The sequence below is a fragment of the Nyctereutes procyonoides genome, unplaced genomic scaffold, assembly GCF_905146905.1.
Source record: "Nyctereutes procyonoides isolate TBG_1078 unplaced genomic scaffold, NYPRO_anot_genome, whole genome shotgun sequence".
In the NCBI taxonomy this organism is placed as follows: Eukaryota; Metazoa; Chordata; class Mammalia; order Carnivora; family Canidae; genus Nyctereutes; species Nyctereutes procyonoides.
In genome coordinates this window covers 83,373,537-83,398,841 of record NW_026575146.1, presented here as the reverse complement: position 1 = coordinate 83,398,841, position 25,305 = coordinate 83,373,537, and the positions used below count along the sequence as shown (strand labels likewise).

At 50.4% G+C, this 25,305-nt stretch overlaps 2 protein-coding genes across 3 annotated transcripts; one reads left to right on the top strand and one right to left on the bottom strand.

Moving 5' to 3' along the window:
* Positions 1-348: 348 nt before the first annotated feature.
* On the bottom strand, positions 349-1,065 carry LOC129500143 (protein FAM187B-like). Its single transcript, XM_055310266.1, has one exon. The coding sequence runs from the start codon at positions 1,063-1,065 to the stop codon at positions 349-351; it is 717 nt and encodes a 238-aa protein (XP_055166241.1).
* Positions 1,066-11,165: 10,100 nt separating this feature from the next.
* Positions 11,166-25,053, top strand: LSR (lipolysis stimulated lipoprotein receptor). 2 transcript variants are annotated; one of them, XM_055309986.1, is made up of 10 exons: positions 11,166-11,563; positions 12,763-13,107; positions 18,155-18,274; positions 20,069-20,125; positions 20,690-20,836; positions 23,311-23,472; positions 23,628-23,687; positions 23,788-23,919; positions 24,192-24,820; positions 24,915-25,053. In XM_055309986.1, the coding sequence occupies exons 1-10, from the start codon at positions 11,455-11,457 to the stop codon at positions 24,948-24,950; spliced, it is 1,797 nt and encodes a 598-aa protein (XP_055165961.1). In that variant the 5' UTR covers positions 11,166-11,454; the 3' UTR covers positions 24,951-25,053. The 2 variants fall into 2 exon arrangements, with proteins under 2 accessions (XP_055165961.1, XP_055165960.1); XM_055309985.1 differs by lacking the exon at positions 20,069-20,125 and having other exon boundaries at positions 11,357-11,563.
* The last annotated feature ends 252 nt before the right edge of the window (positions 25,054-25,305 follow it).

Here is a 25,305-nt window from a genome sequence, read left to right as displayed (position 1 = left end):
TGATGTTGGCAAGAGTATGGACCAAAGCATCTTGGTGTCTAGGTTTTACATTTGGTCATTCCAAATATCAAGAGCTTATGAGGGCAGGAACTAAACCTTTTTGGTCACTACTGTGTCCCTAGTATCACCTGCCCAGGGCCTGACTCAGAAGGGACACAAGTAGTTCCTACTGAATGAACATCTGAACAGGCCAGTGAAGAGACTCCTTTCTAGACAGACTGATGGTGAAGGCTTATGGGCTGGGAGACAGAGCCTTCTTTTCCACTGGAAGGCAAACCCCTGCCCCCCAGGTGGGCATAGGAAACAGTCTAGGAGAGGGTCAAAGGCAGGGCTGATACCCTGGTCCAGTCACCTGTAGATGGATGCCAAGGGGCAGGTAAGCCACACGTTGTTGGTCAACTTGCCCAATTGATAAATGTCAAAGATGAAGTATGGCTGGTCGATTTCCTTGACGTGGTTGCAGGGTACGAGACAGGCTTCCACCTGCAGCTCAGGCCGCATACGGCTGTATCGTGCCTTCTTGGTTCTCAGATAGAGCCAACAGGGCATGGGTTTTTCCAGGTGCTCCTCGATGTAGCAGTACCCCAAGCGTTTCCGCTCGCCTGGCTCCCCACAGCGGTTACAGTCCTGCCAAGGCTCCCAGCGGGTGAAGATGAGTACGTGGCCACTCAGACCCAGAGTCTCATTCTGCAGGGGCTTTTGGCCCAGGTCTTTGTGTGTAATGTGTAGGGTGCTGACATCCTGGAAGTCAATCTCATACTCTACCACAAGGGCACTGTCATTGTCCTGGCAGTGATAGAGGCCTGTCTGGGAGGGTTGAGGGTTGGTCAGTTGAAGGCTGCCCCCGGGCAGTTTTTTTATGTGAGGCATGGAGGAGAGCAGGAGGGGTTCTTCCCCCAGAACGGAAGAGAAGTACCAGAATGCCTTGGGATAGTCACACTGCAGGACAACATCATTGCCTGAGACTAGGGCCTGCTGGCAGAGACTCTTATAGGCACAGCTGATTAATGTGTAGGCCCACAGAGTGGGGAGAGAAAGGCTAAGCAGCCACAGGGTGGCCAACATGGTAGCCTGAGACTACAAAAGGATGCTGGGAACCACCCTGGGCATTGTGAAGTCACCCACAGAACTCAGACATCAGCCCTGAGTGGAATGAAACTTGGTCCTGCTGCACTTTCAGGAGTACGCAGACCTCACTGGTCTGTACCATTTCTAAAATCAGCTGAGGAAACACTGCCAGGACCTCTCGTCTTGTAAACTGGAAGGACTGCTCAATTAGCAGAGCACCAGGTCGGCTCATTGGGGGGGGGGGGGGCTTTCTAAATCTTCGTTCCCTGTGGCTCATGTTTCTACTTACTCTCCAGAGAGGTTTCTCCTTTTCCATGACTATCCTTCGCTATGCCTGAGGTGGCATTGAAAGATGTGCCCTCCTTCCCACATGAGCAGTTTTCCCCTTCTGCCTATGTCTCTGCCTCTCTCTGTGTCTTTCATGGATAAATAAATAAAATCTTTTAAAAAAAAAGTATCTTGGGCAACAATCATCATCCTGATGCTTTCTTTTTTTTTTTTTTTTTTTAAGATTTTATCTATTTATGCCTGAGAGACACAGAGAGAGAGAGAGGCAGAGACACAAGCAGAGGGAGAAGCAGCGGTTTAGCCCCGCCTGCAGCCTAGGGCATGATCCTGGAGACCCTGGATCGAGTCCCACATCAGGCTCTCTGTGTGGTGCCTGCTTCTCCCTCTGCCTGTGTCTCTGCCTCTCTCTCTGTGTGTCTCTATGAATAAATAAATAAATAAATAAATAATAAATAATCGTAAAAAAAAAAGATTTTATCTATTTATGCATGAGAGACACACAGAGAGAGAGGCAGAGACACAGGCAGAGGGAGAAGCAGGTTCCATGCAGGGAGCCCGACGTGGCACTCGATCCCTGGCCCCCAGGATCAGGCCCTGGGCTGAAGGTGGCACTAAACCGCCGAGCCACTGGGGCCGCCCAGTCCTGATGCTTTCAAATAAATTTTCTTGTTCCCTTTGTGGTTTTGTGTCAAAGCCAATGCCATGTATTTTTATGTTTGGTTAAAGAAGCATCTCATTCCTGATACTCCTTTCTGCATCACTCGAGATAGTCTATTTGCTTCTATAGTAAACTTATCCCAAATCTCAGTGACATAAAAACAAAGGTTTACTCCTCCACTCAAGTTCCATGTCCATTGTGGGTGGCATATAATCACGTAGGGACCGAGGATAATGGAACAAAGCCATCTCAAGCATTTCTAGTTTCATGCCAGAGGAGGAAGAAAGAGAGCTTTGTAAGATTTCATGTCTACAATTAAATGCTCTGGTCTTAAATGATACCTGTCACTTGCTCACAAGCCACTGACCAGGAACAGTTACATAGCACCACCAATCCACCAGCCCAACAAACAAATGGAATTCTTCTATGCCCAAAAAACATTTGGCAAAAGGAAGTCAGTAATGATTACTACATTTGATGTTTACTAAAGGAGTGTTCTTTTACATTGTAAAGTTAAAATATTTTCCAAAATCATCCCAGCAGATGTCCTAAGGTTTCACTGGGAAGGATTAAGTGCCATGTGCAGACCCAAACCAATCCCTGAGAAAAAATAGAATTTTTATGATAGGCTTAAGACAATCAGATTTTGTTCTCTAGGACTGGGGAAATATAACCTTCTCTGACTACAGAAGTCATTGAAGACAAAATCAGGGCTTTGTATATAGGAGAGATATAGAAGAGAATCCTTATTTGATGGGAGTAATTCTACACTATCTAGAAGATGAGAAGAATGCAGCAAAGCTAAAGTAGCAGCCATTCACATGACCTGGGAGAGGATGACATTTGGTATTTTGTGGCTTTGACAATGTTTCTGTCTTATCTTTTCAGATATGATTATAGATCTCATTTTTGTCTTGATCCATCATTGTCACAGGGAGGTTTTGTGTGATGTTGGTGTTCTGTGGAATTATTATGTTTGACAGTATACCATAACCTAGGCCAGGTTAACAACAGTTATTAGTGTCAGGCCAGCTCCCACACCAGAGGCTGCTTTTTTCTCTTTCTCACACATTTCAAGAACAGCAGTGAAGTCTCTTCCTGCACTGAAAGGCTGATCAAATGGCTTTCTTCTTTGGGAACCTGTTTCTTCATTTTTAAAATAGGGATTTTAATGGTACTGGCTACAAAGGGCACTTATGAAGATTTGATGAGATCCTGTAAATAAAGTGCTCAGCCAGTGTCATTATTGGGGAATGCACAATAAGGACCTTGTCCTCTGTATATCAGGGTTCTATATTCTGATTGCAGATTACTACTTCTGATCACAAAAGTGCAGACACAGCAGCAGGCCACCATTGTTTCGACCTTCATTGGCTGAAGCAGCTTCCTGGAGATTTAAAGGGACAGCCTCAGGGTTTTTCTCCCCTTTCCCGTCTTTGGAAACCAGACATTTAGGGATTAGGACATTTGTAAGCAACAATACATACATAATGTAGGGGAATTTAGAAAGTCATTGCATAAGCCCAGAGAAAAATGCAAACTCAGAAGAGATCTGAGATGACCCTAAACTTTCACCTCAGGCTGATCCCCAGCACAGAGATACCCTATAACAACAACAACTGCTAGCAAGCATGGGAAGAGGGGGAATATGATTTCCAGAGTTACCACATTATAAGATTGAAATGTCTGTGTTCTTTCTTTCTTTTTTTTTAAGATTTTGTTTATTTATTCATGAGAGACACAGAGAGGGGCAGAGACATAGGCAGAGGGAGAAGCAGGCTCACTGTGGGGATCCTGATGTGGGCCTTGATCCCAGGACCCCTGGATCATGACCTGAGTCAAAGGCAGATGCTCAACCACTGAGTCACTCACGTGCCCCTGAATGTCTGTTTTCAACAACAACAACAAAAAAAATAGTAAGGCATAGAGAAACAGAAAAGTGGGGCCAATTCAAAGCAAAAAAATATCCCCAAAGAAGCCCAAGTGGTAGACATACTAGACAAAGACTTAAATGACAGTCTTAAAATGCTCAAGGAACTTGAGAAGATATGGTGAAAGATGGAAAATGATGTATGAACAGAATGAAAATATCAATAGAGACATAGAAAATATTTTTTAAAAAAAGAACCAAAAAGGAATCCCAGAGCTGAAAAATACAATTACTAAGATAAAAAAAACCATTCAAGGAGTTCAGAACAGATGTGAGAGGCAGAAGACACAATTAGTGAACTTGAAGATAGGATAACTGAAAGTATCGAGTCTGAGGAACAGAAGGAAAAAAGATTGAAGAAGAGTGAGCAGAACCTAATGACCTATGGAGCATGATCATGCAGACCAACATACATACATACAGAAGAAGAATAGAGAGAAAGCTGCTATAAAATTACATTTGAAGAAATATTGGCCAGAAACCTCCCAAATTTTAGAAAGACACGAATCTACAAATCAACTGAACTTCTATAGAATTAATCCCTAAAGATCCACACCAAGACATATTGTAATCAAACTGGTAAAAGCCAAAAAAGAAAAATACCATCTTGAAAGCAAGAGAGAAGCAACTGTCACATAGAGGGGTCCCCAGTAAGAGTTTTAGCTGATTCCTTATCAGAAATCCTGGAGGCCAGAAGGTAATTGGTTGGAATTTTCAAAGTGCTGAAAGAAAAAACAATTTTTAAAAAAGATTTTATTTATTTATTCATGAGAGACACACAGAGAGAGGCAGAGGCACAGACAGAGGGAGAAGCAGGCTCCCCACAAGGAGCCCGATGTGGGACTCGATCCCAGACCCCAGGATCACTCCCTGAGCCAAAGGCAATGCTCAACCACTGAGCCACCCAGGCATCCTGCAAAAACAATTTTCAACCAGGAATTCTATAACTAGCAAAAGTGTCCTTCAACAATGAGGGGAAAATTAAAACATGCCCAGATAAGGAAAAGCTGAGAGAGTTAGTTGCCATTAGACCTGCCTTGAAGAAAATGATGAAGGGAGCCCTCCCCATTGAAATGAAAGCCATCAGAAGAAACAAAGATCTCCAGCAGAGGTAAATACATAGACAATTGTAATTATAAAAGCTAGTATTGTTGTTTTAAAATCCACTTTTAATTGCCTACATGACTTACAAGAAAATCCATAAAAATAATTATTAAGTCTTTGCTATTGGGAAAACATCATATAAAGATGTAATTTGAGACACAGTAACAGCAAGGAGGTGATAGAGACCTATAGGTATAGAGATTTTATATGATATTTTATAGTTAAGCTGGTATAAATTCAAATAGAAATGTTATCACTTTAGGGGGTTTTATATGTAATGTAATTTCCAGGGTTACCACAAAGAAAATCACTATACAATATATACAATAGGAAAGGAGAAGGGAATCAGAACATTTTATATAAAAACATTAACTAAACACAAAAGAAAGCAATAATGGTGTAAATGAGGGGCAAAAAAAAAAAGCTATAAGGCATACAGAAAATAAACAGCAAAGTGGCAGAAATAAGTTTATCCTTATCCGTAATTTATTTAAATCAAAAGACAGAGATTGGCGGAATAGATAAAGAAAACATGATCCAACTATAGGCTGTCTACAAGAGACTCACTTTAGATTCAAAGACACAAATAAGTTGAAAGTGAAAATATAGAAAAGGATATTGCATATATTCCATGCAAATAGTAACCAAAGAGAGTTGGAATGGCTATGCTAATATCACACAAAATAGATTTTGAATAGAAATATGTTTCAGGGGATGCCTGGGTGGCTCAGTGGTTGAGCATCTGCTTTTGGCTTAGGACGTGATCCTGGAGGATCACATCCTGCATTGGGCTCCTGCGCGGAGCCTGCTTCTCCTCCCTCTGCCTATGTCTCTGCCTCTCTTTGTGTCTCTCATGAATAAATAAATAAAATCTTAAAAAAAAAATATGATTCAAGAGGCAAAGAAGAGTATTTATTTATTTTTAAGATTTTATTTATTCATGAGAGAAAGAGACACACAGAGAGAGAGACAGAGGCAGAGATACATGCAGAGGGGGAAGCATGCTCCACGCAGGGAGCCCCATGTGGGACTTGATCCCAGGTCTCCAGGATCAGGCCCTGGGCTGAAGGCAGCCCTAAACCACTGAGCCACCCGGGATGCCCAAGAACAGTATTTATTAATAAAAGTTTCAACACAGCAAGATGAAGATGCTATACCCCATACATTTATACACCTAATAACAGACCCTCAAAATATGAAGCAAATGTGGACAGAGTTGCACAGAGAAATAGATAGGTCTATAGCTATAGTTGGAGACTTCAATATTCCACTTTCAATAATGGATAGAACAAACAGGTAATAAGTAAGGAAATAAAAGACTTAAACAACACAATAAATCGACTCTTCCTGACATACATATACAGAAAACTCTACCCGACAATAAAATACAAGTGCACATGAGATGTTTTCCAGGATATATCATATGTTAGGCCACCAACTACATCTCAGGAGAAAAATCAGATATCATACAAACTATCTTCTCTGATCACAATGTGATAAGAAAAGAAGTTAATAACAGAAAGAAAAATAGAAAATTTACAACTGTGGAAATTAAACAAACAATAAGTCAAAAAAGAAGTCACAAGGGAAATTAGAAAATACTTAGAAATGAAAATGTAATATGCCCAAACTGTGGCATTGCTCAGAGAGAAATTTATAGATTTTAATGCCTATATTAAAAAAAACCCTCAAATTAGTAATTTGACTTTATACCTTAAAGAACTAGAAAAAGAAGAGCCAACTAAACTCACAACTAGCAGAAGGAAGGAAATAACAAAGAGCAGACCAGAGACAAATAAAATAGAGAATGGGGGGAGGGAAAGAAATTGACAAGCCTTTGGCTAGACTGACAAAGAACAAAAGACAGAAGACACAAATAACTAAAATCAGAAATGAGAGTGGGCACATTACTACTGACCCTACAGAAATAAAGAGGATTACAAGAGAATACTAGGCACAACTATATGCCAAGAAATTAGATAATCTAGAAGAAATGGACATATTCCTTGAAACATACATTTACCTAAACTAACTCAAAAAGAAATACAAAATCTCAACAGATCTATAATAAGTAAAGAGATTGAAAAAGTAATTAAATACCTTCCAGCAAAGAAAAGCCTGGAAACAGATGATTTCACAGATTAACCAATAATTTAAAGAAAAATTAACACCAATCCTTCCCAAATTCTTCCAAAAAATTGCAAAGGAGGTAACACTTCCTGATTCTATGTACCCAGAACTACCTTGATACCAAAGCCAGATAAACACATCAGATGAAAAGAAAATTGCAGACCAATGTCCCTTACGAATATAGATGCAAAAATCAACAAAATTTTAGCAATGCAAATACAACAGCATATTAAAAGATTATTCATCATGACCAAGTGGAATTTATCTAAGAATGTAAAGAGTGGTTCGAAATAAGAAAACTAATCAAAGTAATACATCACATTAATAGAATGAAAGGAAAAGAGGGAAACCTAGGTGACTCAGCTGATTAAGCATCTGCCTTCAGCTTAGGTCATGAACTTGGGATCCTGGGACTGAGCCCAGCCCTGAGTTGGGCTCCCTGCTTGGTGGGAGAATCTGCTTCTCCCTCTCCCTCTCCCCCACACCCCACCCCTACTCATGTGCTCACTCTCTCTCTCAAATAAATACATAAAATCTTTTTTAAAAATTTTAAAATAAAAACAATTTTTAAAAAAAGAATGAAAGGGAAAGAAACATGATTATCTCAATTGATGGAGAAAAGGCATTTGACAAAATCCAACATCCTTTACTGATAAAAACTCTTCAAAAACCAAGAATAGAGGGAAAATTCTCAATCTGATAAAGGGTATTATTGGAAATCCACAGCTAACATCATAGTCAATGTGAAAGACTGAATACTTTCCTTCTAAGGTCAGGAACAAGACAAGGATGCCTACTTTCACTGCTGTTATTCAACACTACTAAAAATCCTAGCACAGCAATCAGACAAGAAAAAGGAGTAAAAAGCATCCAAACTGGAGAGAGGTAAAATTATCCCTATTCACAGATGACATGATCCGATATAGAGAAAGTCTAAGAGAAACCACAAGAAAGCCTCTAAAAATCAATAAATGAATTCAGTAAGTTTGCAAGGTATGAGAGCAACACACAAAAAAATCAGTTGTGTTTCTACACAATAGTATCAAACAGTCCAAAGAGGAAATAAAGAAAACAATTCCCTTTAAAATGACATCTAAAAATTTAAATACTTAGCAATAAATCTCATCAAGGAGGTGAAAGACTTGCAAGCTGAAACTACAAAAGACTGCTGAGAGAAATGAAAATATCTTAATCTAAACAGATGGAAAGACATTCACCGTTCATAGATAGGAAGACTTAACATGTCAACAAAACTCAAAGTGTTACACAGATTCAACACAATGCTTATCAAAATTCCAATAGCCTATTTCAAAGAAATAGGAACAAATCTTCAAATTCGTATGGAATTGCATTTAGCCCTCAAATAGCCAAAGCAATCTTGGGGAAAAAAAAGAATAAAGTCGGGACTCATACTTCAAAACTTAATACAAAGCTACAGTAATTGAAACAGTATGGTACTGTCATAAAGGCAGCTATACAGACCAATGGAATAGAACAGAGAACCCAGAAATAAATCCTCATCTATATGGTCAATTGAGTTTTGACAAAGGTACCAAGATCATTCAATGGTTAAAGAATAGCTTTTTCAACAAATGGTGATGGGAAGACTGGATGACCACACGCAAAAGAATGAAGTTGGACCCTTACCTTATACCATATACAAAAATTAACTCAAAATGTATCAAAGACCTGACTTAAGAGCTGAAACTGTAAAACTCTTAGAAGACAATTTTGGAGAAAATCTTCATGACCTTCGATTTGGCAACAATTTTGAGGATACGACAAAAAGCACAAGCAACAAAAGAAAAAATAGGTAAACTGAACTTCATCCAATTAAGAACCTTTGTAAGAACAAATACTATTAAGAAAGTGAAAAGAGGGGCACCTGGGTGGCTCAGTCAGTTAAGCATTCACCTCTTGATCTCAGCTCAGGTCTCGATCTCACAGTCATGAGGTCAAGCCCCATGCCTGCTTCACACTAGGTGTGGAGCTGACTTAGAAAAAAAAAGTGAAAAGACAACCTTCAGAATGGGAAAAATATTCACAGGTTATATATACAAGGGATTCATATTCAGAATAGAAAAAGAATTGCAACTCGATAATGACAACAACAAACAGCCTAATTCAAAAATGGGCAAAGATTTGAATAGACATTTCTCCAAAGATATACAAGCGGCCAATAAGTACATGAAAAGGTGCTCAACACCATTAGTCATTAAGGACATGCAAATAAAAACTGTGATAAGATGCTACCTCACACCGACTAAAATGGCTATAATCAAGGAGATGGGAAATGATAAATGTCAGGGAGGATGTGGAAAGATTGGAACCGTCCTGTGCTGCTGGTGGCGGTGTAAAAGGTGCAGCTTTGGATGTGGAAAACAGTTTGGAAGTCACTCAAGATTAAAACCCACCCTATGACCTAGCAACCCCATTCCTAGATATAGGTTCTAAAGCACTGAAAACAGCTATCTGTACACCAATGTTCACGGCATTATTTACAACAACTAAAAGGTGGAAACAAGTGTCTAACAATAAACGGATACACGAAACGTGGCATATACATACAATGAAATGCTCTGCAGCCAGAAAATGGAAGGAAATTTTCATTGTGATGTATCCTACCACGTGCCTGGGCCTCAAAAACACTAGGCTTTGTGAATAAGCCAGACATAACAAATGTATGATTCCACTCGTACGAGGTACTCAGAATAGACAATTTGATGAAGAAAGTAGAAGAGAGGTTACCAGGGGCTCGAGGCAGGCAAAATTGAGGAGCTTTTGTTAAATTGATGCAGAGTTTATACTGGGGACGAGGAGGTAACGCTGTGAATGTAATGAACTGTTCATTTAAAAATGGCTAATAAAAGTATTACGGTGTATATTTCATTATTTTTATTTTTTTTAGAATATTTTATTTATTTATTCATGACAGATAGAGAGAGAGGCAGAGACACAGGCAGAGGGAGAAGCAGGCGCCACGCAGGGAGCCCGACGCGGGACTCGATCCCGGTCTCCAGGCTGCAGGCGGCGCTAAACCGCTGGGCCCCCGGGGCTGCCCACGGTGTATACTTCACCATGCATGCACAAAACAGTTAAAAGGTGAGGGAGGGACGTGAAAGGGTTGAGAGTTTTATAAGAAATGACCTTTCGGTAACATCAGCGGCACCTTTTCCGTCCCCCCGCCCCCGGCTTGCCGTCTCCCTCCGGGTCTCTCCCAGAAAGCGCCTAGGGTTTCCCAGGAGGCGCCTCCCCCAGCCGCCTTCGGGGGGCAGAAGAGGCGCGCTGAACGCCCCGCTCTTGGGGTGCCTCGGCGCGCCCCACCCTGGGGCGCAGGTGGCCCAGTCCCCGGCACTCCTTAAGCGGAAACCTGTCCCTGGTTCCGCGCCTCCGCTCGGCCCCTTTAAGAGCCGGAGTGTCCGGAGCCGGGGATGCCCGCGGGCTGCACCGCGACTCTGCAACCGGGAGGTGGGGGGCGCAAAACTTCCGAGAGAGAATTCCAACTTTTCCCGGGCCCGGTTCCCCTCGAGCGTCCCTACGAGGGCAGAGCTTCCGATCCAGAAGTTTCTGAGTGGAAGGCACAAGGGGCGCCCCGCGCCGCCGCGGCCGCTGGAAGGGAGCCGGTCCCTGCCCCGCGCTCCCGAGCCGCGCCCCTCCCCGCGGGGTGTACCTAGGCGGGACCATCGTCAGCCGGGAGGGGGGTGTGGGCAGAGCGGGAACAGGTGCAGCCAGAGACCCGCCCCCGTCAACAGGTGAATCACCCGGGTGGAGCCTCGGGCCTCGCGAGCTACACTCCGCTCGGCTCCGCCCGGGCAGGGCAGGGCGGGCCAGCAGCCCCAGTGTGCAGGCGCCCTCCCGGCGGGCTGGTCACTTGGTTCCGACCCTCGGGGGCCGGGGCGCACCTGGGTCAGCCCACTTCCGGGGAGGGAGGAGGAGGAGCCCCTCCCCGCCGCCCACCCCCGGGCCCAGCCCCGCGCGCTCGCCCCGAGTACCTGGGCCGATCCATTCCCCCGAGTGCGCGGGGGTGGAGAGGCTCGGGGAGCCGCCGGGGGTCGGGCAAGTGTCTCCCCGAAAGCTGGAGCCGTGCCCCTCGTCCACGTTATTTCCGCCCTTTAAAGTCCTGGGACAGGGGCAGAGTGGGCTTCGAGTGGGGCCACGGAGCGGAGGCGGGAAGGGGAGGAGACTGCACCCCTGCCCGCCTTGGTGCGCGCCGCGCCCCCGACCCTCTCGGTACCTAGTAGGGGACGCGCGGGCCGGACGCGCCCAGACGGCCGCGATGGCGCCAGTGGCCCGCGGGCTCCCCGGGGGGCTGGGCCCCCGGCCGGCCTCTCGGGGCTGGGGCGCGGTCGTCTTCGGGTGCCTCTTTCTCAGCACCTTGTGCGCAGGTAGGGAGAGCGGAGCCGCTGGCGCGCAGGGGCGGCGGGAGGGCACCGTGGAGGGCGGTGGATGGAGAGTCCCCACCGCCGAGCGGGCAGGAGGGCTGGGGGAGGGGGCGAGCCGAGGCCGGGATCTGCTGATCCCGAGGGTCTCGGGAAATCTTTGGGTGCCGGAGTGAGAGGAGTTGCTCCTGGGAGTCGGGGAGCGCTCCCCCGCCCTTGTTCGGAGACAGCAGGAAGTGAAACTCCCCGCACCGCGAGCCCTGGAGCGGCAAGGAGAATGGGACTCTTTGTGGCGTAGGGACGGAGGACCCCCCACCCCACCCGCGATCACTGGGAAGGCCCAGGACGGGGACTTGGGCGCACCTTAAGGTTTCTAAGTCTTGGGGTAACGGGGAGCGGACGCAGGAGGGCTGGATCCGACGCTTCCTGGAGAGAGAGTTCAAGAAACAGTGCCCAGGCCTGGAGCGGGTGTAGGACTGGGGACTCCAGTCCTACCCAGTGTCCCGAAGTGTCCTCTTAAGGGCCTGGTGGGATGGACGTGTGCACTCGGTGTGAAATCACCTTCTGCTGGCAAGCTTTCAGCTGGATGGGGCGTTTGTTTGGGTGCGGGTGTGGAGGGGACTTTATCTTTCCCCAAGCACTTTTGTTGTGTTTATTTGAATTGGCTTTGGGTAGGGCGAGGTGGGAGGCTGATGGAGACCCCATGGGGGCTTTCCCTACTCCATGGCAAAATAGTTGAATAGAAAAACTCCACAATCTCCCCCTTCCTCCCAAAACCCCTGCATAACTTGGAACCTTTGGCGGTGGTTTTCTGCGGGAGGGCCTTGAGGGCGGCTTTGCGGTGGTCATGTGCGCTTTCCTGTACAGGCCACAGTGGTGGCCTTTTCCATGAGGGAATGGCCAAGGGAAGAGGGAGCTGGGGTGGTTCAGAGGCCACGCTCTGGAAAGAGGGATGAACGGGATGTTCCAAGAAATCTGGCTGTGCAACTTTGTATTTGCCACCTTAGCCCCATGGGTCTATAAAATGGGCATGATTATCGGAACCTACCGGTCCCAGGGATTAAGAAACAATGTGTGCTAGGTGCTCTGTAAAACCATTATACTTTTAAATGTCAAACTGGTGACAAGTGGTGTTGCACATTCCTGCTGAATGAAGTACCTCCCTGAGCTCACAGAGGCCCTGCTAACATTCCTCTCGCCCTCAGCCCCTGCCAGCGCCATCCAGGTGACTGTGTCAGACCCCTACCACGTGGTGATCCTATTCCAGCCGGTGACCCTGCCCTGCACCTACCAATTGACCACAACCCCTACGGCACCCATCGTGATCTGGAAGTACAAGTCTTTCTGCCGCGACCGTATCGCCGATGCCTTCTCCCCAGCCAGTGCTGACAACCAGCTGAATGCCCAGCTGGCAGCCGGTAACCCCGGCTTCAACCCGTATGTGGAGTGCCAGGACAGCATGCGCACGGTCCGGGTCGTGGCCACCAAGCAGGGCAATGCCGTGACCCTGGGAGACTACTACCAGGGCCGGAGGATCACCATCACAGGAAGTATGTCGGGCGGGGCAGGGGATGGGGCTGGGCTTGCTTGGGTGGTGGTGGTGGTGATGGTGGCGGTGACTCCCTTGTGTCCAACCTGGCTTCCCACTTTGAAGCTCTTGAGCACCAGTGTCTGAAAGGGTTGATGAAGGGAGGGATCCCTCCTTCCATCCACCCGTTTGTCCAGCCATCTAGACTTTGTTTAACAACAAAGATTCATCGAGCACCTAACATATACAGGCACCGTTTGAAGCTGGGAATACAGCAGTAAACACATTCATCAAAACCCTTCCCTCCGGGAGCTTGCATTCCGGTGAGGGAGACAAATGAGATAATACAACATATCCTATCAACTGCTTGGGACATGAAAGGGTAAAGAAGAGAAGCAGGGGGTTCTATAATAATACTAGTTCCAGCAACAGCAAGTAACTTGTATATAAATAACAACTTCTAGAGGCCTCCTAAGTGCCAGGCTCTAATCCAGGTTTACGTGGATGAACTCATTTAGACCACACAGTGATTGTGTGATCTGTTGTCATTTTATGCAGGTCCGGAGAGGTAAAGCGACTTGCGCAGGGTTACAAAGCTGGTAACAGGGCTGGGATTCTAAGGGGCTAAGTGAGCCACTTTGGGTCTCCTCTCCAAGCTTGTGACCCCTGTACTTGCCCCAGAGTGGTCAGCAAAGGGCTCACCAAGGAGGTAACTTGAGTGAACTGACAGGATGAGAGCTCTTAACAGATAAAGCCTATAACTTGCCAGGCACCTTGCACACTTTCTCCCATACAGTCCTCACAACCACATCTTATACTCACAGCATCCGGGGCACAGAGAGGTCAAGTGGCTGTCTAGGCACATAGCTAGGAAGGAGCTGGAGCTGGAATTGGAACCCAGGCAGCCCTCAGAAGTCTTGCACTTAACCGTAATGCTGCCAGCTAATAGGAAGTGCCTGTTGGGACTAAGTAAGAGGGAGGTGGGGAGTCGTTCACTCATTCTTTTGGTAGTTATCGAGCGTCTCCTAAGTGTCGGTGCTGCTGTTGTGCTGGGGATGTAAGTGGTGATCGGGACAGCCGTGGTCCCTGCCCTCAAGGAGATGACATTCTAGTGGGGGTGAGACAGGCAGTAAACAGGCAGATAAAGAGCAAGAGGAAAGGAAACCAACTAGGACCATGTGCTAAATGGAATGGCTCGGGTGCCCACCGTTAAGATCTTTTGCGAATGTGGTTTTAGAAGGACCAGACCCTAAAGCACCTCGAGGAAGGTGATGGGCTGCAGTGGGCAAGGGATGAAAACACTCAACTCACTTAATGGATTTACCCTCTTACCGTCTTACACGAGGATTAGAGTCTTCATCCTGGGCTTGGGGACAGAGGGGTTGAAGGGAGGGGTCTTTGCTAGACTGTGGATGAGAGGCAGGTGTCCAGGGACCCAGCCTTTCAGTCATGTTTGGGGGTGGGGGGACTGGATCTGCTTGCTTTGAATTTTCCTGAGCAGCTCAACCTGAAGCATCCTGCTGTTCCAGCGGTGGGAGAGCTTCTTGGGGGTTCAACCTGTATGGGCCCCTCCCCATTACCCAGCACCCTCTCTGGCCTGGACCGGGCACGATAGCCCAGCAGCCCGGTCAGGATAACCCCAAAACCGAGAGTGTCCTTGAAGGCCAGCTGGAATTGTGCCTCCTCTGCTGAGAGTGACCTTCAGGCTCTCCTGGGGTAGACTGTCTGTGTTCCATAGGCCTCATGGGTTTGGGTGTTTCAAGCTGCCTTGACGTGCTCGGGTGTTTGATACAGGCCATAATTTGTAAATACCCATTGTGTGCGCGTCCTCTCAGGAAACCCGGGAGCCGTAGGAGCTTCCTCCACTCCAGCTTTGAGGATGGAGAAAAGTGGACCTCCTTTTGGTGCTCCTGGGGGCACCAGCTGTCCGGGTTTTAACCGAAAGTTGTCCCAGATAAACTAACACTGCGCACCCTCGGTGTCCATCAGCCCAGGGTGGCTCCTACTACCCCTGCATTCCTCCCCGCTTTGGGTGACCTGGGGCCCCAGGATAGGAGCCTTGTTTCTACCTCATCAAGCTGCTTGGGGCTCCCTTGCCACCCATTAGTGCTAAAAAGAGCCCATGGGACCCCTGAGATGAGGGCTGCCTCTGCTCTCTACAGATAAGGAACCCAGGAATTTGGAGAAGGCCCCACTTCTGTTCTCAACTGAAGACCCAGCATCTCCTGGCACCTAAAACAACGAAGCCAATGCCCAGCCCAAGTGATGTCAGGACCAGACATAGACCGGGAACAGGGTGCGCCTTGCAGGAAGGGGGTGGGCCCAGGCCTTAGAATTGATCAAAAGAAGCTGGAAGGCCGTATTTTTTGTGGGCTTTGAAAACATTATGCGGGCCAAACAAAACACACTGAGGCTGGGATCCGGCCCAATGGAGCCCAGATTTCAACTCCCGGCCTATGACCTTTGGCAGTAGCACGGGATTCCCATCCACCTCCTCAGCATTGGGTAGGGAACCTGCCCCTGAGCTCTGATTTTGGAGAGATGTGGTTAGAGTCTGATTTAAGGACATAGGTGGAAAAATTGAAAACTGATGGGCCGACAGGGTGTTATGGTGAATCAGGAAGATTTAGGAGCACGTAGTTGGGCATTTTGTGAGGTTTCAGTGAGCAAATACGTGGAAAGGGACCCAGTGCAGACAGAGCTCAATAATTGGTGGCTAGACATGTGACCGTGGAGTGTCCTCCACCCCTTCACGACTACTTGGAAGGTCACCTTACCTGAAGGGCTTCCCTGGTCACCTTTTAAATTTGCACAACTCCCACCTCCACTCTGGCACTTTCTGTCTGCTTTTCCTGATCAGTTTTCTCCATACCGCTTATCACCATCTGATGTGACCTATTTACATTTGTTTGTTTGTCTTTCTCTCCCAGTTAGGATCTGAGCTCCTAAGCACAGGGATTCATATCTCCTGTCTGTGGCAGTGGTTCTCAAATGTGTTGGTTGTCAGACCTCTATGCTTTTTCTTTTTCACTCTTAAATTCTTCAAAGAACTTTGTTTTCATACCTAGCACACTGAGGGAAGTTTGAAAAATATTTAACATGACGATAACCAAACTCATTATAGGTTAATATACATCACATGCTTTTTATGAAGAAATAACCGTATTTTCCAAAACACAGCAAAAAACGGTAATGAAGAGTATGGCGTTGCTTTAGCTTTATATTTTTGCACGCCTCCTTCAAGTCTGCCTGAATAGTAGAAGAGGCGGGTTTCTCAAAGCTGCTTCTACATTCAGTTTATTGTGACAGCACAACCCTGGAGCCTCTGAAAAACTTCACCGCATACTCCTGAGCGATTAGGTGAAAAAGGCACATAACATCTTAGTATTATTATGATAATAACCTTGACCTCAAGGATGCCCTGAAAAGATTCTGAGGGGACCTCAAGGTCCACAGATCCGACTTTGAGAACTGCTGTTCTCTAGGATAGCGGGTGCCTCAGATACTGCCGGGAACATAGGGTGCATTTGGTAATTATGTATTAAATATTGAATGAGTGTATCAAGTGCCTGTTTGAGTTTAGCCATGTGTCCGGAATGCTGGAATGGACAATAAGAGCTAAGGAAGGGGGGCATGAAGAGGGAAGGGGTTCATTTCCAGGTCCTGGCCAAGGCCTTGTGTCAAGCACTGGGGGCACAGCAGTGGCCAGGACACGTCGGATTATGCTTGCATGGAGCCTGCATTCTCCTGGGTGTGGGGTTATGGAGGGTCAGCCCCTAAGCTGGCTGATAACAGTTGAGCAGTCAGGGCAGGCGGGGGGTACGCTTGCAGGATGGAACGAGCCCTGTGAGCATCTGGGAAGCCAGTGCCGGCCAGAGGGAGTAGCACGAGCCCTGGAGGTACAGGCCCAAGACATCAATAGGAGGGTTTTTCTTTTTCTCTCTCTCTCTCTTTTTTTTTCCAGAGAGGGTGGGTGTGGGAGAGGGGCAGAGGGAGAGAGAATCCCAAGCAGACTCCCTGATGAGCATGGAGCCCGAGGCAGGGAGACAGGGCTCCCTCCATCTCATGACCCTGAGATCACAACTGGAGCTGAAATCAGGAGTCAGACACTTGACTGAGGAAGCCACCCAGGCACCTCGGGAGGGTTTTTCTATAGACGTGAGGTCTTTTGAAGAAGGAAGAAGGCTCCAGTTCTTTCATTCCCTCAGCAACGGACTGGGGTGCACACGGTTACTATCCCCCGAGTCGGCCTGGAGAAGGGCAGGGGATGCGTGGGGCGAGGAGGTGGGCAGGTTGGCAGGAGCCAGGGAGCAAGAGCGGCTGGGGAGCTCTGGGGGTGCTCCTCTCTGCCCATTCACATCTGCGGTCCTCCACCCACCTGACCCACGTGAGTGAATGACTGAAGGGCTTTAACTAATTAGGGCCTGAGGAGTAGAGAGCAAACCGGATGTGCTGAAAGACTTTCATTACTGCCATAATTGACAGGCTCCTTGCCAGCCTGAGCGTCCCAAGCGCCGGGCCTGACCTGGAATGTGGGGCCCACGACTCCAGAACTGGGGGTGGCCCTCAACTCTCTATCACAGCCACTCTTTCTCACGCCTGGGTGGCACCTGATCTTTGGAATCTGGCCTACTTATCTCTGCCTCGCCCCCCCCCCCAGGCCCCTTGCCCCTGGGTCGGCACCAGGTTCTGGGGGGGTTTGAGTCCGGGCAGTTACCCTAGCCGTGAGAAGAGGTAAGAGGATGGCCATAACTGCAGCCCAGGCTCTGGACTCGGACCATCCAGCTCCACCACTGATGACTCGGACGGGGCAGATTAGGTAACCTTGCCAGACCTCGTTTCTCATCTATAGAACAGGAAAGGTAACAGGACCCACCTCACAGACTTGTTGAAATACCCCGTGCTAAGTGTTTACAGCAGAGCCTAAAACGTAGCACACCCTTGGTACAGGTTCTGTAATGTTCCCCGGGCCGTCGGCAGCCCCGCTCTCGTGCCCCGTTCCTTCCTGCTGTGCTCGTGGGGAGGCTCCGATCCTCTCCCGAGGTGTCCTCACCCCTCTCCTGTTGCAGATGCCGACCTGACCTTTGACCAGACCGGTTGGGGGGACAGTGGCGTGTATTACTGCTCCGTGGTCTCGGCCCAGGACCTCCAGGGGAACAACGAGGCCTACGCAGAGCTCATCGTCCTGGGTGAGTGGGTTGGGCCCTGAGGGCCTGGGAAGGGGTCGGGAACCGGGACCAGGGCCCCTTCTTCAGCCACTTCTGTGTGTCTGCCCTCTGCCCTTCCGCTCGCTCTCTGGACTCTGTCGCCTGCTTTGCTCTCTGCTCATGGCACTGCCAGTCACGGGGGCTTCTCTGTGCCCTGCACCCCAGGCAAGGACCCCTCCCCCCCCACATTTCAGATAAGCCAGAGCCAAATTGAGAGTGGAGAGAATTGGGGACCCTACCTCTTCCCGGTCTCTTTTTTTTTTTTTAAATCCCCCCATTTTTAGAGTTAATTGGCAGTGAGTGAGGAGGGCAGATGGTGTGTCTAACTGGGGGGGTGGGGGTTGGACCCACCTGCCACATCCCCAGGGCCACCCAAAGCTCAGGATGAGGCCGCCTCCACATGCTTAAGGGCAGGGTGGGGTACCCACCAGCAGCCCCCCGCTGGCCCTGATGCCCCCCTGCCTCGAGGGGATGCCACCATTAGCCGGATGCTCTGTTGCAGCCAACACCTATGGCCTTGGGAGGCGTGTGCTGTGTGTGGTGCTGCGGGGCTGTACGTTGCCATCATTGCACGCATGATGCAAGGAAACGCATGTGTGAATGAGCACACATGACGGGGGGCATGCTCCAGGGCGCTCGGATCAGGACAGACCTCACGTTGGGTGACCGCGCATGCAGCAGTGACCCGGAGAACTCCGTGTGTCCGTTGCTAGAACGCACAGTCTAGCATTTCTCAAAACGTAGCGTCAGGACCTGCTTAACACTTTAAAGAACCCTTAAGGATCTCAAGAGTTTCCGTCTGAGTTTTTGTGGGTGACGTCTATGGTTGCCTGACGCTAGTTACAAACTGAAAGCAGGAAATTGTTAAAGCGCGAGGCCCGTGAGCGCACAGGCCATTATCGTCTGAGCGATGAGGTCATCACACCACGAAGCCTCTGGAACACCTGAGGGAGAAGGCGCGTGAGAAAGGCGGGAACGGCTTGGTGTTCTCTGCAAGCAGTCTTGGCCTCACGGACGGGACCCCACTTTGGGTCTGCATGCTAGAACCTTCTCGTGAGGGCAGGTGGCAGCGAGTGCGCGAGCCCTGTTGATGCAGAGCGGGGTGTGTGGGTGCCCCGGCGGTAGCACCCTCGTGGGGCACAGAGCAGCCAGTGGCCCTCGAGGAGGCACCGGCTGGGCCGCGGATGGGGTCTGTACAGGGGACAGAATGCGTGAAATGGGCTGGGACGCAGGGTCCTACTATGATTTTTATGGGCCGGGGGCACTTCCGCCCTCACGGGCATATGGTTTATGATTGCGTTGCTGTAAAGACAATTATTACATATTCAGTATTATTCTTTTTTCCTTCCGATTTTAAAATAAAATTAAAACATTTTCATGGGCTCTAGGGCACCGTGCCTACCCCGCCTGATGGAACAGGACTGTCCCTGTCACAGGAGATGGAGCCCTTTGGGGTGATAGGACCCATGTATGTGGAAAAGATGGGTGCCCACTCTGAGGTTGAACCTTCAGAACCCGTGGGGTATGTTCTGGAACCCTCTGGGGCAACAGAATTTCCCATGGGATGAGAGAGTGGGTAAATTATATGGAAGCCTTCTGGAAAATAGCATCTATGGAGGTGGGTGGGCAGGAACCATGTGCTAGGACCCTCCTCGGCCACCAGCCCCTCTGCTTCAGGACACACCTTCACCCTGATGAGCCTGAACTTGGCTTCGGGGTAGGGGCGGGGTGGGCTGGCCCTTGCCAGCATAATCTGTCTCTCTTTTGTCCCTCCAGGCAGGACCTCGGGGGTGGCCGAGCTCTTACCTGGTTTTCAGGCGGGGCCCATGGAAGGTACGGGGTGGAGTCCCCCCCCCAAACCCCCAGTTTGCCGCTCTAAGTATTCTCCACCACCTAAACATTGCTCCCTGTGGACCCCCACTAACCTTACCTGACTCCAGCTCTGTGGCATCTAGTGACCTGGCCCTGGGATTTGGGGGGGGGGGCGCTAGGCTGGCCGCGGAGGGGCCTGGGGTGTAGGCAGGGGGCTCCTGTTGACTGGTGCCTGCAGTGCTCTTCTAGAGAGTGGGATCTGGGCAGCTGGCTCTCTGTCCCTCCTCTGAAGCTACATCCTATTCTCGCTCCAGCCAGGTCACCTCTCGTTTTCGGCTTTGCCAGATGAGCCCAGTGCAGGTTCCCTAAATTCAGGACTGGCCTGGGTCGGAGGGGGTGGGCGTCCCTTGGCTGCTGTGCCCCCCGCTTCGGGCTGGAGAATCCAGCAGGCATCGCAGCTTCCCCAGTAGGCATCACCCCCCCTCGGCCCCGACTCTGCATTGCCCCACTGTGCCTGTGTGCCTGTGTCCCTCTTCCCCTCTTCCCTCCCCAGCCTCCTGCTCATGGCCTCTTCTCTCTCTGCAGACTGGCTATTTGTGGTCGTGGTCTGCCTGGCTGTCTTCCTCGTGTTCCTCCTCCTGGGCATCTGCTGGTGTCAGTGCTGCCCTCACACCTGCTGCTGCTATGTCAGGTGCCCCTGCTGTCCGGAGAAGTGCTGCTGCCCCGAGGCCCGTAAGTGCCCCTCATATGCCCATCCCCGCAGGCCTCCCCCTGGGTTCAGGGGGTGGAGGGAGCCATCTGCTTGCTTCCCAGGATAGTGCCATCGGTCCGGAGGGTGTCAGGTGAGCAATTTGGGAGAAGGCGGGCCAAGGAGCATCTGCTGTTTTAGATGATCATTTACATACTTCAACTTTTCATTTATTTTAAATTTTCACTTATTTTCAGTTGTTTGTTTTGAAAGCATAATTTATCCACATGGGAAAAAAATTCAGATAGTCCAAAACATGATTCACTGGAAAATACAGCTTTTCTTTTTTTCCTTGTTCAACGATTTTATTAATTTGAGAGAGAGAGAGAGAGAGAGAGAGAGAGAGAGAAGCACCAGCAGGGGGCGGGATGGGCAGAGGGAAAGGGAGAAGCAGGCTCCCCGCTGAGCAGGAACCCTCCCCCCCCCCCCCCGCCCCCAACAGCATGGGGGCACCATCCCAGGACCCCGGGATCATGACCTGAGCCAAAGGCAGATGCTTAACCGACTGAGCCACCCAGGTCCCCCAGTAAAGCTCCCTTTAAAAATAAAATTTTAAATGAAAAAGGTAAGAAACCAAACAGGATTTACAGCACTGATATAATGTACACAATTACAAAAACCCCATGCACACAGGCACTCTGGGTGTTACACAGATTCTATGCTTAAGGACATGCCTAGCATGTCACAGTAGGTCTCTGGGGCACTGGGGACAGACGCGGGACCAGAGATGAAGGGGGAGGGAGCAAACCCAATAGGGAAGTAGGAAGAGAGGAAGCAAGTGAGTCTCCCTCTTGCCACACCGCCCGATTTCTCCTCTGGGGGATGGCAACTCTCAGTGAGGTCGTTGTGGCTCAGGCAGGTGGAGGTGTGAGGCCTGGCTGGCTGGGTTACCTGCTTGGAAGCCTGATGAGTGACCTCCCCACTGTCTGGCACCTGGCACGGGGCTCAGCCTACATGAAATGTTCCTCACCCGCTAGCTGCCAGACGTGTTGCTGTCAGCACGGTGGTGACCGAGGGCCAGGGAGCAAATCTCAGGCCTGCCACAGCCACTGGGTGACCTCAGATGCCACTCACTCGCTCCCCGAGACAGTGTCCTTTGCAAGGTTCCCATGAGGCGTTGTGAGCATCCAGGGAAGACTGTGTGGGCGCCCTGCACGGGGCTGCCACTCGGTCCACACTAGCCAATTTTATGACTGTGAACTCAGCACTGGGTAACCTGGTTCCTCAAAGTTGCTGCTCTCTGGAGGCTCTGCTGGCCGTCCTGTTTCTCTTGTCATTTTTAGCTGAGGGCTTCCTGCTCAGGTGGTGGCTGTTAGTCCCCATCACAGGTGAGGAGGGTCACCCCCAGCTCTGGGGGCCGCAACCAAGTTTGCAGTTACCCCACTCATGAAGGCCAGGGTCAGGATGGCAAATGTCTGTCCCAAGGCCACGTTCCTTCATCCTGAGACCCTGAAACCTCCCAACAGGGAAGCCATTAACTCACTGCGGAGACCCTGCTCCTTTTGCCAGGGCCACAACCCTGCCGAGCCTGCCAGGAACAGCAAATCCCGTGGCTGGTTATGAAGTGCCAGGTCCCCTGAGCTACCGAGGGGCTTCTCCTGGGGCTGCTGAGTGCTGAGCCTTCTGCTTCCAAACTGAATCCGAGGAGGGGGCTTCCTGAGTCCCCCACTGCCCTGTCAGCTTCCCAGGGACTCTGACACCAGAGCAGCCGCCTGAACCCTGCCTCTTGCCTGGGGAGGAAGGCAGCAAGGAGGATTTGCCCTTGAGCTATCCGGCCTTGAACCACGACGCCAGGGTGGGAGCGGGTGTGGCCCTCGGGCTGGAAACACTAGAGGTACTTTGCAGAGGTACTTTGCTTCTTGGCCGAGGCAAGTGAACTCTGAGGCTCCCACGCTTCTGCCTCAGAATGATTCCCATTGCGTCTGGGCCTGGAGAACCCAGCAGCCATAAGGGAGTGGGCTTGGGATTCCCCACAGATGACGCATTTTCTGGAATGGTGGCTTACCTGCCAAAGGGAACACTTGAATCCGGCTAGTGGGTCCAGCACATGGGCTTTATCTAAAGGGGCATCTTTGCCCCCCAGCTGCTCTGTAAGAACCCAGGCCTGGGGTGGCCCCATCTCCTGATAAGGTGGCTACAGAGCTGGGGTTGTATGTAAAACCTCATCCAATGTTGGCAAACCATCATACAGTCAAACATATTAGCTAGCCAGATTGGAGCTGTGGCTGCCAGCGTGCACCCCCTGCCCCAAAACCTGTGTGAGGAAGCACAGGAGGTGTGGGTTCAGTGAAGCTGATGTCCTGAATCTCGGGAACCCTGTGGAAACCAGTCTAAGTGTCTGGGGAAGCCCCACACCTGGGGGTTGGAAAGAAGGTCCGGGCACGGGTCCCTCCAGACCCTCTAACACAGCAGAGGGCAGCATGGCTCCCTGCCTTCTCATAACGTGTGTCCTCTCCAGTGTATGCAGCTGGCAAAGCTGCCACTTCAGGCGTCCCAAGCATATACGCCCCCAGCACCTACGCTCACCTCTCCCCTGCCAAGACCCCGCCCCCGCCAGCCATGATTCCCATGGGGCCTCTCTACAACGGGTACCCTGGAGACTTCGACAGGAATAGCTCAGGTGAGGCCTGGTGGAACCAGGAGTGGCTGGGGCAGGGGTAGGCTGGGCATTTGGGTACTAAGGGGTCTGGGGCTGAAGGAAGGGGACTGGGGGCTGGGTATGGAGAGCTTTGTTTCGGGGGCACAGCCACTCACGGTTTGGTCAATCTCCCTCAGTTGGTGGCCACAGCTCCCAGGTACCCCTGCTTCGTGACACAGACAGCAGCGTGACCTCTGGTGAGAACCAGTTGTTAACAAGGTTGGACGAGTCTTTACGGGAGGGGGCTGGGTCAGCAGCTGTTCTCCTACACTGATCACCTCCAACTCCTGTCCTTAGAAGTCCGCAGTGGCTACAGGATTCAGGCCAGCCAGCAGGATGACTCCATGCGGGTCCTATACTACATGGAGAAAGAGCTGGCCAACTTTGATCCCTCCCGACCTGGCGCCCCCAATGGCCGTGTAGAGCGGGGTGAGTGTGAGCCTTGCAGTTGGAGGGGTTCCTGAGTGGGGAGGGAGGAGCACGTCTCCCTGACACCTGCCCCAGGTACACTTGCTGCAAATCCTGGACATAGAACCTCCTTCCCTACCACAGCCACAGTGAGAGGTGTACAGCACCCTGCACGTCAGCACTTTAAAAAGGAGAAGTCTAGGGCCCCCTTGAAAGCGTATGACCAAGTGGGTGACAGTGCTGGGCCTTGGCGTTCCTGACCTCGCAGTCAGTGACACCCCCCTTCCCTACAGCTATGAGTGAAGTCACCTCCCTCCATGAGGACGACTGGAGATCCCGGCCGTCCCGAGGTCCTGCCCTTACCCCAATCCGGGACGAGGAATGGGATCGCCACTCCCCCCGGAGTCCCAGACGGTGGGAGCAAGAGCCCCCCACAGAGCGCCCAGGGAGTGGCTGGGGGGCCGCGCGGCCCCGGGCCCGATCTGTGGATGCGCTGGATGACCTCACCCGGCCGAGCTCTGCTGAATCAGGGAGGAGGTCTCCCCCAAGTCGGGGGAGGAGAGGTCAAGCCTACGGTCGTCCCAGAAGCCGAAGCCGAGATGACCTCTACGACCAAGATGGCCCAAGGGAGTTTCCACACCCCCGGGATCCCCACTACGATGACTTCAGGCCCAGAGACCGCCCTCATGCTGACCCTAGGTCCCGCAACCACCGCTCCCGGGACTCTCGGGAGGATGGCTCCAGGTCTGGGGACCCCCAGTATGATGGGCGGCTTCTGGAAGAGGCTTTGAGGAGAAAGGGGCCAGCCGAGAGGAGGAGAGCTTACAGGGAGGAAGAGGAGGAGGAGGCCTACTACCCCCCAGCGCCCCCCCCTTACTCGGAGACGGACTCCCAGGCCTCACGGGAGCGGAGGCTTAAGAAGGTGAGTGCCCCCCCCTCCTTCCCTGCCCTACAAGAGCCCTCCTGGACCCCTCCAGCCGGCCCCAGCTCACACCCGTCTTCTTCCTCCCTCGCAGAACTTGGCCCTGAGTCGGGAGAGTTTAATCGTCTGATCTCACGTTTTGTATGTACCTTTTGTACTTTTTTTCTTTTTTTAATTTGAGGAACTATTGATGATCTTGCCCCTCCTAAGTCTAATAAAACTTAAGATCACAAGGCCTGTGTGTAGCGGGACGTGTTTCTTCTGCCGCGCGAGGTGGGGAGCCCGGGCAGCTGCTGCGTGTGCGTGTGCGTGTGCGTGTGCGCGCCCGCGAGTGTGCAGGAGCCCGCGGACGCGAGCGCAGCCTTCTCCCCGGACCGACTCCCGCCGCGGGCCGCGGGCCGCGGGCCGCGAACCGCCTCGGCTCTGCCTTCCTCCCCGGGCCGGGAGTACGTGCCCCGCGCCGACTCCGCCCCGCCCTGCGTGCG

What these genes read in the sequence shown, in the direction of transcription:
- LOC129500143 (XM_055310266.1), bottom strand. Translation starts at nt 1,065, where the DNA reads ATGTTGGCCACCCTGTGGCTGCTTAGCCTTTCTCTCCCCACTCTGTGG.
- LSR (XM_055309986.1), top strand. Translation starts at nt 11,455, where the DNA reads ATGGCGCCAGTGGCCCGCGGGCTCCCCGGGGGGCTGGGCCCCCGGCCG. An exon ending in TCTCAGCACCTTGTGCGCAG is followed by an intron (nt 11,564 to 12,762) that starts GTAGGGAGAGCG and finishes TCTCGCCCTCAG; the next exon opens with CCCCTGCCAGCGCCATCCAG. An exon ending in GTGCTGCTGCCCCGAGGCCC is followed by an intron (nt 20,837 to 23,310) that starts GTAAGTGCCCCT and finishes TGTCCTCTCCAG; the next exon opens with TGTATGCAGCTGGCAAAGCT.